The sequence below is a fragment of the Cervus canadensis genome, chromosome 20, assembly GCF_019320065.1.
Source record: "Cervus canadensis isolate Bull #8, Minnesota chromosome 20, ASM1932006v1, whole genome shotgun sequence".
In the NCBI taxonomy this organism is placed as follows: domain Eukaryota; kingdom Metazoa; phylum Chordata; class Mammalia; order Artiodactyla; family Cervidae; genus Cervus; species Cervus canadensis.
Window position 1 is genome coordinate 23,310,610 of NC_057405.1, and position 13,651 is coordinate 23,324,260.

The 13,651-nt window shown below is 38.7% G+C and overlaps 1 protein-coding gene across 5 annotated transcripts in view; it reads right to left on the minus strand.

Annotated features, from left to right (window-relative positions):
• The window catches only part of KCNQ5 (potassium voltage-gated channel subfamily Q member 5), a 583,703-nt gene that overhangs the window by 153,225 nt on the left and 416,827 nt on the right, over positions 1-13,651 (minus strand). For all 5 annotated transcript variants that reach the window (XM_043439129.1, XM_043439126.1, XM_043439127.1 and 2 more), the window contains one exon: positions 2,069-2,195. In XM_043439129.1, the coding sequence (XP_043295064.1) occupies positions 2,069-2,195 (127 nt within the window). The remainder of the gene's footprint in view (positions 1-2,068; positions 2,196-13,651) is intronic.

Below are 13,651 nucleotides of genomic sequence, written 5' to 3' on the forward strand. Positions count from 1 at the left end.
TGTTTTGTTTGGGTCCCTTATAGTACTGGAAGCTCTTGTGTCATAATTTCACATCGAGCTACAGTGTTTTGTGGTGTAGCTTTGAGCAGGGATTAATAAAGAGAGGAGACCTCCAGAGAAAAACCAAGTGCCTGCATGGATGTGCCCTGGCGGTCAGGTGGGCCCCTTGGGGGCTGGGAGCTGGTGCCCAATTTCCTCTTCACTTCATCTGGCAGAAGAGGGGCAGCCAGACAAACAGACTGCGTTAGCAAAGCCCAAGCAAGGTGTTTTAAGGTTGCTGTAACTTAAAATTGCACTAGAGTCACTTCTGTAACTGTAGCGCTTTGCAAGCAGTCACGTTTCCACAAAGTCCAGTTGAATGAATGGAGACTCTTGAAATATGCAGGTGTGTGGGGAACACCCCCACTTCCCCATGCTTAGGACGTGTGTCCAGGACGTGGACACAGCACTGGCATGAAAGATGGAACAAAGAATTCCTCTGACAGTCCCCGTGCAAAGGGTTTCTCCACTTCCTCCTTCAGAACTGGGTGAAGAAGGAACCTAAAGATGCTCAACAATTTCTGAACCAGAATGGAAAGTCCTCTGTTGATGAGGAGCTTTGCCTAAACTAGCTTGTAACTAAAATCCCAGTTTCTCAGGTTGGAAGCAGTGGAAATAAGGAAGCTCACCAGGAACTTTCAGCATTTGGATTTGCTGCTGCCGCTGCTAAGTCGCTTCAGTCGCGTCCGACTCTGTGTGACCCCACAGACTGCAGCCCACCAGGCTCCCCCATCCCTGGGATTCTCCAGGCAAGAACACTGGAGTGGGTTGCCATTTCCTTCTCCAATGCCAAAGAAGTAGGAAGGAGAAAAGAGCAAGGAAACCAAATGTAACTATTGAATAACAGCAACTACAACATCCACAATTACAAGAAGCTATTGTACACAGGGTTTTACTATTCTTCCCCCAAAGGAATAAAAGCATTCCATTTTTTAAAAAATAGGTCAAATTCTTCAAAAATGTCAGTGTTGTAAAAGACAGAAAGGCTGAGGAACTGTTCTAGATAAAAGGAGACCACAGAGACCTGATGACTAAACGCCATGTGTGACCCTAGACTGCAGGGGAAAATGCTACAAGGACATTATTGGGTCAACTGGCAAAACTAGGATACAGCCAGCAGATTAGACAAGGGGCTGTACTAAAGTCCAATTTAAGTACAGCAGATTATGCAAACTAATAGTCTTCTTTTGGAAAATCCATACTGAAATATTTAGGGATAAAAGGCCATGATGTAGGCAACTTACCTGAAAAAATAATTAAAATTTGAGATAGAGTTGACTAGAATTTTCAATTTTATGATACACTTTAAAATATATCACTCCGAGATGCCAGATCTTAACTCTGGAATGTTTTATAGTTTCCGGCTGGCACCCAGGTGACTGGAATCTCTTTGAAGCGACAGGGAGCTGCAGAGATGTGGTATTTATTCAGGGACTGTAGGGTGGGGACCCAAATTTCAGAGGGGAAACACTTTATCAGGTCTCATGGTTACAGTGAGTATAATAAACCATACATGTAATTATTCTTAAGGCCTGCTCATAAGTAAGCTTTACCAGGACACAGTACATTTACACCTTTCAGCGGACCAAGAGCATAAAAGCGGCATTGCTGACACTGTAGAGCAAAAATAGGTCTTTATACTCACGGAAATCAATGCTTCCCCTAGTTCAGGGCGATGCTTGAGAACCGTGTGTTTCAGCACAACTCAACTTGACATGGGTGTTCTGGAGCCAGGCCCTCTGGCTCAGTCCCAGCACCACCCACTTACTAGCTGTGTGACTTTCGCAACTCCACCTCTCTGTGTCCCAGCCTCTCCATCTGCAAAACTCGGATAACGACAATACCTACCTCACTGAGCTGTGAAGTGGATTAAATGAATTAGCACTCTCAAGTCATGAGAGAGCCTGGCCTGTGGTGAAGAAGCCATGAATATTAGCTTTTAACATGAACCGAATGTGGTAATACCAGAGACAGGAGAAGAAAAGGATGTAGTGTCCTAAACCGGGGCGTCCAGGACTCTGATATTCACCTATGACACAGAACGGCTTTCGGGCGAATCTCAGTCTTCCCTGCCATCCGCGGTACCGGCAGCAGCAGCCTGCAGACCAGATTCGAATGATGAACTCCAAACCAAAGACGACGATCATCACGAATTCCTGAAACATCAAACAGGGCATGTCAGGGAGGGGCATTACCGAGCAAACTAGAGCAGGAATCTCCATGGATATTATGCAGTCGGGCACTTCATCTAAAACATCTGGTTAAAGTCGGAAGCTAACATTTCCTTTGCTCCAAATCAAGGTAAACCCAGAGAACATCAGAACCCCACATTGTTTCCTAGTGTGGAACACTATTTCTCTTCAAGTCTCTAATATCTTGCAAATTTAGGAGTCAGTTTTAATTCTAAAAGTGCAGCCTGAATTACAGGTTCCCCTTGCCTGGTATATGCAGTCCCTTGATATTCCCAGGAAACTGGTTCCAGGACCCCCTGGACACCAATATATGTGGATGCTCAAGTCTTATATGGAAAATGGAGTAGGGCTTGCATGCATGTGATCCATGCACATCCTTGCATATACTTTGAGTCATCCCTAGATTACTTATAACACCTAATATAATAAAAAAGTTTTGTTAATAGTTGCTGGCACACAGTTCAAATTTTGCTTCTTGGAAATTTTTTTTTTTTTTAAAGTATTTTTGGTCTACGGTTGGTTGAACCTATGGATGTGAAACCTGGAGATAAGGAGGGCTGACTACATAGTGTAATTGCCCTTAGTTACCTGGTAACGTGAAATATTTGAAATGAAAGAGTGAACTCCAAAAATACAGTTTACAGTTTTACAGAAAGCAGATCCTCATTTTGCTTCAAGGAGTGACCTAATCCCTGAGCTCTGAGGAGTTGTTCTGAGACAAAGAGAGATAAATATTTAGGAGTATACTGAGTTCTTTTGTTATGATGTCAAAAATCTCCTTATAAGACAGCAAGTTTTGACAGTGTTATCGTGTGTAGCACACACATCCTTTGCCAGAAATGAGACCCTGAAGCCTCTGGAGATGAAACTTGTTAATTACTAGGCTGCCCTTTGGTTAGAGCTGCCTAGAAAATAATACTTGTTCCAGCAGGAAGGCTTTGAGATTTTCTAGGAAGGGTTGTGAGTGAACCCTGGGAAAGGCCAACTAAAGAGGCTCATTAAATAGTTGGTCACAGAAGGGAAACCACTGGAATTTGTTAAGAAAGTGTCTCTGGAGCAAACTTGTCATAGTCACCTTGTCATTCCTTGACTGAATCAGGCGCAGAGTTTATCAACAGTTGTTTCCCTTTAAAAATAATATTTCCCTCTTTTGTTTTTAAAGAAGCATTGACTCAGCACTTAAAATGTATTAATAGAACAGTATTTATTAGTTGAGGCTTCCCTGGTGGCTCAGGGGGTAAAGAATCTACCGGCAAAGCTGGAGACCTGGGTTGGGAAGATGCTATGGAGGAGGAAATGATAATCCAGTATTCTTGCCTGGAGAGAACTTCATGGACAGAGGAGACTGGCAGGCGACAGTCCATGGGGCTGCCAAGACTCATACATGACTGAGCGACTAACACACATACACAGTTATTAATTGATCTTTGCTATAACTGCTTAATTATAAAAGTGATACATGGTTTTTACTAAAACCTCTCAACACCACAGAGGTGTTGAGAGTATAAAGTGAAGGTCCTAATCTACTCTCCATCCTCCCGCCCCATGTCCCAGGATAAAAGCCATTATCAAATTTAGAAAAATGGCATTTTTGTTGCAAGTTTCAAGGAAATGTCTGTTTCTTCAGTTAGAGTACGTGATGATATGCCACACTTTTAAAATGCCTAGTAGAGATACAGCATTCTCTCCTTCTGTTATTTTTCACTAAGTAACCTGCAAATATTTCTCATGATGGGAGATAAATCTCCAGTATTATGGCTGCTACTTACAGTGACTTAACACTGAAAGTGAAAAGTGAAAGTGAAGCCGCTCAGTTGTGTCCGACTCTTTGTGACCCCATGGACTGTAGCCTACCAGGCTCCTCTGTCCATGGGATTTTCCAGGCAAGAATACTGGAATGGGTCGCCATTTCTTTCTCCAGGAGATCGTCCCGACCCAGGGATTGAACCCGGGTCTCCTGCATTGTAGGCAGACACTTTACCTTCTGAGCCACCAGGGAAGTCCTGCCCAAGGCTAAATCTCCACAGATGATTTCATGCAGATAACCAGAGCATGGTCAGCATACACTCGTTCATGATATGAGGGTTTTGTTTTGGTTTGCTTTGTTTTAGTTTTCAGTATATATCTAGGTGGGCTTCCTTGGTGTCTCAGACTGTAAAGAACCTGCCTGCAATATAGGAGACCTGGGCTCGATCCCTGGGTCGAGAAGATCCCCTGGAGAAGGGAATGGCTACCCACTTCAGTATTCCTGCCTGGAGAATTCCATGGACAGAGAAGACTGGTGGGGTACAGTCAATGGGTCACAGAGTCAGACATGATGAGCGACTAACACTTTTTACACTATATATCTAGGTGGTTGAGTTTATTCATCCTTAAGGTGTCTGAAGTGCCATGTTAGGAAGAGCTGGGAGTGAACCTGGGGAGGCAAGGCTTCCTTTAAACTTCCTCTAGCCTCACACAGAGCCTGTTGACACCCACAGGGCCATGTAGCTGGGCCCATGTCGAGTCTGCGTTTAGTGGCAGGCCTACTTTTATCCCTGTCTCCTCCTCCTACTTGAGCCAGGGAGTCTGGTGCTCTCCTGGTGGAGGGTCCTATTGTCAGGGATAGCTAAGAAAACTCAAATATGGCCTGAGCAATGAGGCACTACTGCATAAAGTTTCTCCTCTTTCATGGGAATAGCTGCTACTGGTAGATGTTATGGCCAATATTCTTGAGAACAAAGACTATTGGAATAAAGTAACATTCTATTAGTATTGTAACGTAGGTCCTCATTGAATCATTTCTATGTTGTATCCTGAGGCAGTACATTATAGATTTACTCAGGGCCACTTGTTCAGGAATATTGCTTATTGATTTTTTTTTTAAACAACATTGGGAAAAATCCTTCATTTCCAAATAAAACAAGAGGAAGTTGTAATTGGATTTTACTACAAGGTCACAGTTTCTGCCTTGGAGGAGTAAGACTGGGGTCAGAACTCTCTCCTGCCAGAGCATTCCTTCATATTCTTTATGAGGGCTTGGTTTTAGACTTTGCGAACAGTAAGCTCAAACTCTCTGGTCACCAAGTGAGCATTAGTAAGGTGACTGTGGAACACCTCTCTTCACAGCCCAGAACTGTGGGCCATGAGAATGTTCCCTTCCAAGACTTGAGCTCATTTGATTGGGAGCAAAAGCAGGAAAACCATTTTGACCAGATTTTGTCTTTTGTTTCCTGAAATTTCTGTCTTATTTCAATTAAAAGGAACAAAGTTTTGTGGTGAAAGAGAGGGAAAGTATTATAAATCTGACTGAACTGGAAGGGAATGAAATTGGCAGAAGATCACCTTTTTTTGCCCCTTTTTCATTTCCCAGCTTTGTTGAGGTATAATTGACAAGTAGAAATTGTGTATATTTGAGCTGTGCATATACACAATGTACATATACATGAGGTCCTGATGTATGTATACATTGTGAGCTGATGACCACAATAAAACTAATATATCCATCACCTCACATAGGTAACATGTTTTCTGTGTGTGTGTGTGATGGTAAGAACACTTAAAATTTAATCTCTTAGCGAATTTCCAGTACACACTAAAACTGCTGTTACCTACAGTTATCAGGCTGTGCATTAGGTCTCTAGGACTAATTCATCCTGCATGGCTGACACTTGGTGCCCTTGGTCTAGTGTATCTCTTTTCCCCCATCCTCTAGTTACTGGTAGTTACTCTACTCTCTGTTTCCTGAGTTCAACTTTTTAGATTCCACATATAGGTGAGATCATGAACTACTTGTGTTTCTATGTTAGACTTATTTCATTTATCATGTCCTCCAACTTCACGTTACTGCAAATATCTTTTTTTTAAGACTGACTAATATTCTCATATGTTTCTGCCTATCTATCTATCTATCTATCTATCTATCTATCTATCTATCTATCTATCTATGTCACATCTTCTTTATTTATTTGCCCATTGATGGACACTGAGGTTGCTTCCATACCTTGGCTATTGTGAATAGTGCTGCAACAAACATGTGGTTGTGAATATCTCTTTGAGATTGTGACTTTATTTCTGCTAGGTGATATGGTAGTTCTAGCTTTAATTTTCTGAGAAACCTCCATACTGTTTTCCACAATTTACATTCCAACCAGTAGGGTAGGAGGGTCCCCTTTTCTCTTCATCCTCATTCACACTTGTTATGTCTTTTTGGTAATAACCTTTCTAACATATGTGAGGTGATATCTCATTGTGGTTTTGATTTGCATTTCTGATGATTAGTGATGTCAAACACCTTTTCATATACCTGTTGGTCATTTGTATGTTTTCTTTTGAGAAATGCCTATACAGGTCATTTGCTCATTTTTAAATCAGGTTATTTAACTAATTTTTGTTATTGAGTTAAGAAAGGTCCTTATATATTTGGATATTAACTTCTTATCAGATATTTGGTGTGAAATGTCTTCTCCCATCTCAGAGGCTGTGTCTTCACTCTGTGGTTTCCCTTTATGCACAAATGATTTTTAGTTAGATGATATCCCGCCTGCTTATTTTTGTCTTTGTTATTTGTAATTTTGGAGTTATATCAAGAAAACCAAAAGATAATACTGTATGATATCACTTACATGTGGAATCTAAGAAATAAAACTAATCAGTGATTATGACAATAAAGAAGCTGACTCACAAATACAGAGAACTAACTAATGGTTACCAGTGGGGAGAGGGGAGACAGGAGGGACAAGTGAGTGGAAGTAAGAGGCACAAACTACTAGGTATAAAATAAATAAGCTACATGGATATATAGTATAGATACAACACAGGAAATAAGCTGATATTGTATAAAAACTATAAATGGAATACAACCTTTAAAACTTGTGAATCATTGTGTTGGACACCTAAAGTTTATATGATATTGTATATTAACTATATCTTAATTTAAAAAAAAACAACAAACAAAACAAAAAAAAAACTCATTTCCCAAACTAGCGTCAAGAAGCTCCTTCCCTATGTTTTGTTCTAATAGTGTTATGCTTTCAGTTCAGTTCAGTCACTCAGCTATGTTTGACTCTGTGGCCCCACGGGCTGCAGCACGCCAGGCTTCCCTGTCCATCACCAACTCCCGGACCTTGTTTAAACTCATGTCCATAGAGTCAGTGATGCCATCCAACCATTTCGTCCTCTGTTGTCCCCTTCTCCTCCTGCCATCAACCTTTCCCAGCATCAGGGTATTTTCCAATGAGTCAGATCTTCGCATCAGGTAGCCAAAGTATTGGAGTTTCAGCTTCAGCATCAGTCCTTCCAATGAATATTCAGGACTGATTTCCTTTAGGATCAACTGGTTTGATCTCCTTGCAGTCCAAGGGACTCTCAAGAGTCTTCTCCAACACCACAGTTCAAAAGCATCAATTCTTTGGTGCTCAGTTTTCTTTATAGTTCAACTCTTACATCCATACATGACCACTGGAAAAACCATAGCTTTGACTAGACGGACCTTTGTTGGCGAAGTAATGTCTCTACTTTTTAATATGCTGTCTAGGTTGGTGATAGCTTTTCTTCCAAGGAGCAAATGTCTTTCAATTTCATGGCTGCAGTCACCATCTGCAGTGATTTTGGAGCCCAAGAAAATAAAGTCTGTCACTGCTTCCATTCTTTCCCCATCTATGCATCATGAAGTGATGGAACTGGATGCCATGATCTTAGTTTTTTGAATGTTGAGTTTTAAGCCAGCTTTTTCACTCTCCTCTTTCACTTTCATCAAAAGGCTCTTTAGTTCCTCATCACTTTCTGCCATAAGGGTGGTGTCATCTGCATAGCTGAGGTTATTGATATTTCTTCCAGCCATCATGGAATCACTTTCAGGCCTTCCTTTTAAGTCATTCATCCATTTTGAGTTAGTTTTTGTACATTATGGGGGATAAAGGTCCAATTTCATTCTTCTAAGTGTGGATATCCAATTTTCTCATTCATGATAAAAATTCTCAGCAAGTCAGAACTAGAAGTTTGTGCTCTCAATTTGATAAATGTCATCTACAAAACCATTAGAGTTAATGTCATACTTAATGATGAAAGAGTGAAAGCTTTTCTCTGAAAATCAAGAACAAGGAAAGATGCTAGTTTCATCACCCTTATTCAACATAATTGCATACTATAGTCACTGCAATAAGGCAAGTAAGAGAAATAAAAGGCATGCAAATTAGAAAGGCAGACATAAAGAGACTATATTTGCAGATGCATGATTGTCTAAGGAGAAAATCACAAGGAATTTACCAAAAACCTCTTAGAACTAATCAGTGAATTCAGTAAGGTTGTAAGTTATAAGATCAACATACAAAAAACAAACACATTTCTGCATACTAAAAAAAAGGATGTGGAAGCCATAATTAAAGCACAGTATTATTCATGACCATTCCAAAGGAAATAGAATGTTTAGCTATGCATTTAACAAAACCTGTACAGGATATGCATACTGAAAATTACAAAATGTTGATAAAAGAAATCAGAGAAAACCTAAATAAATGGAAATACCATGTTTTTTAATTAGAAGGTGCAACATGATAAAGATATCAACTCCTCCCAAACTGATTTGTAGTTTTAATGAAATTCTTATCAAAATCTCAGCAACTTTTCTTGTAGATGTAAAGAAACTTATTCTAAAGTTTATATGGAAAGGTACAGACCCCAAAATAGCTTAAAAAAAACTCCCAAGAAAGAGGAAAAAGTGGGAGGAATTACTTTATCTGATATGAAAAGCCTCTATGTAGCTCTAGTAATCAAGACTGTGTGGTCTTGGCAGAGGGACAGAGACATGGAGAATGATGGAACACAAAAGAGAACCTAGAAATGTATTCAGACAAATATGCTCAATTGATTATTTGACAAAGATACAAAAGTAGTTCAACAGAGGAAGAAATAGTCCTTTCAGTAATCAATGCTGGGGCAATTTGACCTCCAAATGCAATGAAATGAACCTCTATATCTCAACCTTATAAAAAAATTGATCTAAAATGGATTATGAGACTAAGTGTTAAAACATAAGTAAAAAAAAATAAGAGAAAATATTTAGGATTTAAGAAAAGAGTTCATAGACTTAATACCAAAAGCATAAGGAAAAATTGATAAATCAGACTTTTTCAAAAGTATAGGATGAAAAGACAAGCTATAGACACACATACACAGAGAATATTTGCAAAAGACATATTTGACAAAGGACCAGTATCAAGAAAATATAAAAACTCTCAAGAGTTAACACCTATCCTTCTGAAACTCTTCCAAAAATTGTAGAGGAAGGAACTCTCCCAAGTTCATTCTATGAGACCACAATCATCTAGACACCAAACTGAAGTAAAGACATCACACACACACACATACACACACACACACATTGCAGGCCAATATCACTGATGAACATAAATGTAAAAATCATCAACAAAATACTAGTAAACTGAATCCAACAATACATTAAAAGCATCATGCACCATGACCAACTGGGATTTATTCCTGGCATGTGAAGATTCTTCAATCTATGCTAATCAGTGTGATACACCATATTAACAAACTGAAGAATAAAAATCATGATCATCTCAGTAGATGAAGAAAAAGCTTTTGACAAAATCCAACACGTTTATAAATAAAAGCTATCCAGAAAGTGGGCATTGAGGGAACCTACTTCAACATCAGTCAGTCAGTCAGTTCAGTCGCTCAGTCATGTCCGACTCTTTTTACGACCCCATGAATCGCAGCACGCCAGGCCTCCCTGTCCATCAATAGAGGTCATATATGACAAACTCTCAGCAAACATCATTCTCAATGGTGAAAAACTGAAAGCACTTTCTCTAAGATCAGGAACAAGACAAGGATGCCCACCCTTGTCACTACTATTCAACATAGTTTTGGAAGTCCTATCCACAGTCAGAAAGGAAAGAAATAAAAGGAATTCAAATTGGAAAAGAAGTCATCTGTTTTCAGATGACATGATACTACACATAGAAAACCCTAAAGATGCTACCAGAAAACTAATAAAGCTTATCAGTGAATTTGGTAAAGTTGCAGGATACAAAATTAATACACAGAAGTCACTGATATTCCTATATACTAATAATGAAAGAGGAGAAAGGGAAATTAAGGAAATAATTCAATTTACCATTGCATCAAAAAGAATAAAACACATAGCAATAAACCTACCTAAAGAAGCAAAAGACCTGTACTCAGAAAACCATAGAATACTGATGAAAGAAATAAAAAATGACAGGAACAGATGGAGAGATATACCATGTTCTTGGATTGGAAGAATCAATATTGTCAAAATGATTATACCACCCAAAGCAATTTACAGATTCAATTCAATTCCTATCAAATTACCAATGGTGTTTTTCACAGAACAAGAACAAATTTTTTTTTTTTAATTTGTCTGGAAACACAGAAGACCACAAATAGCCAAAGCAATCTTAGGAAACAAAAATGAAGCTGGAGGAATCAGGTTCCCTGACTTCAGACCATACTACAATGCTACAGTAATCAAAACACATACACAGACACAGAAACTATAGAAATACACATGAAAACAGAAATATAGATCAGTAGAATAAGATAGAAAGTCCAGAGATAAACCCACAAATAAACCAACCTATGGTCACCTAATCTATGACAAAGGAGGCAAGAATATACAATGGAGAAAGACAGTCTTTTCAATAAAGGATGCTGGGACAGCTACAAGTAAAAGAATGAAATTAGAACATTCCCTAACACCTCATAAAAATAAACTAAAAATGGGTTAACGATGTAAGTGTAACTCTTAGAGGAAAACATAGGCAGAACATTCCTTGACATAAATTGTAGCAAGATCTTTTTTGATCCACCTCCTAGAGTAATGAAAATAAAAACAAAAATAAACAAATGGGACCAAGTTAAAGTCTTTTGCACAGCTAGGGAAACCATAAATAAAATTAAAACAATCCATAGAACAAGAGAAAATATTTGCAAACGAGTAACTGACAAGAGATTAATTTCCAAACAATGCAAAGAGCTCACAGAGCTCAAAATTAAAAAAAAAAAAAAAAACTCAATCAAAAACTGGGTGGAAGATCTAGACATTTCTCCAAAGAAGACATAAAAAGATGTTTTAAAAGCACAAGAAAACATGCTCAACTTCACTAATTATTAGAGAAATGCAAATTAAAACTATAATGAGGTATCACTTCACAGTAGTTAGAATGTCCATCATCCAAAAATCTACAAACAATAAATGCTGAAGAGAGTGTGGAGAAAAGGGAACCCTTCTACATTGTTGATGAGAACATAAATTTTTATAACCATTATGGAGAAGTGTATGGAGTTTCCTTAAAAAAAAAAATAGAGCTTCCATATGATGCAAGAATTCTACTCCTGGGCATATATCTAGAGAAAGCCATAATTCAAAAAGATATATACACTCCAGTGTTCATAGCAGCACTATTTACAATAGCCAAGACATGGAAGCAACTTAAATGTCCATTAACAGAGGATAGTATAAAGAAAATGTGGTGTATATGTATATATACACAGGAGGGAATATTCAGTTCAGTCCCTCAGTTGTGTCCGACTCTGTGACCCCATGAATTGCAGCACACCAGGGCTCCCTGTCCATCACCAGCTCCCAGAATTTACTCAAACTCATGCCCATATTACTTAGCCATAAATAGAATGGATTAATGTCATTTGTAGTAACATGGATGGGCCTATAGATTATCATACTAAGTGAAGTAAGTCAGACAGCAAAAGATAAATATTACATGATATCACTTAAATGTGGAATTTAATAAAAATGATACTAATGAAGGAAATGGCAACCCACTCCAGTATTCTTGCCTGGAGAATCCCAGGGACGGGGGAGCCTGGTGGGCTGCCATTTATGGGGTCACACAGAGTCAGACATGACTGAAGTGACTTGGCAGTAACAATGAACTTATTTACAAAACAGAAATAGACTTGCAAACCTCAAAATCAAACTTACAGTTACCAAAGGGGAAATGTGGGGTGAAATGATAAATTAGGAGAGTGTGATTAACATATACACACTTGTACTATATATAAAATAGACAACTGACCTAGATGTCCATCAACAGAAGAAGGATAAAGAAGCTGTGGTACATATATACAGTGGGATATTATTCAGCCATAAAAAAGGAATGAATTTGAGTCAGTTCTAGTGAGGTGGATGAAACTAGAGCCTGTTATACAGAGTGAATTAAGTCAGAAAGAGAAAAATAAATATTGTATGCTAATACATATATATGGAATCCAGAAAAATGGTACTGATGAACCTATTTGCAGGGCAGGAATACAGAATCACACATAGAGATCAAACTTACAGACACAGGAGGGGAAGGAGAGGGTGGGATAAATTGAGAGAGTAGCGCTGAAATATACACATTACCATAAGTAAAATAGATAGCTAATGAGAAGTTGCTGTATAACAGAGGGAGCTCAACCTGGTGCTCTGTGACACCCTAGAGCAGTGGGCTGGGGTGGGAAGCAGGAGGCAGGTTCAAGATGGAGGGAATATATGTATACCTATGGCTGATTCAATAGGCTTCCGGGTGCCTCAGGTGATAGAGTCTGCTTGCAACGCAGGAGACCTGGGTGAGATCCCTGGACTGGGAAGATTCCCTGGAGAAGGAAATGGCAACGCACTTCAGTATTCTTGCCTGGAGAATTCCATGGACAGAGGAGCCTGGCGGGCTATAGCCCATGGGGTCACAAAGAGTTGGACATGACTGAGTGATTAAACATACATAGTTGATTCATGTTGATGTATAGCAGAAACCAACACATCATTATAAAGCAATTATCCTACAATTAAAAGTAAATAAATTTAAAAAGATGACTAATAAGGACCTGCTGTATAGTACAGGGAATTCTACGTTATATTTTATAATAAACTATCTGTGAAAGAACTGGAAAATGAATGGATACATATATATATATATATATATATATATATATACACACATATGAGTCGCACAGAGTCAGACATGACTGAACTGACTTGGCAGTAGCAATGAACTTATTTACAAAACAGAAACATATATATGTATGTATATATACACATATATATATATACACATATGAAGTGAAGTGAAAGTTGCTCAGTCATGTCCAACTCTTTGCGACCCTATGGACTATACAGTCCATGGAATTCTCCATGCCAGAATACTGGAGTGGGTAGCTGTTTCCTTCTCCAGGGGATCTTCCCAATCCAGGGACTGAACCCAGGTCTCTCACATTGCAGGTGGATTCTTTACCAGCTGAGTCAACAAGAAAGTCCATATATATATGATTTACTTTGCTGTGCATCTGAAACTAACACAACATTGTAAGTCAGTTTAAATGGAAATATAAAAATTCTTAAAACTCAACTGTAAAAAATAATTCAGCTAGAAACTGGACAAAAGACATGAACAGAA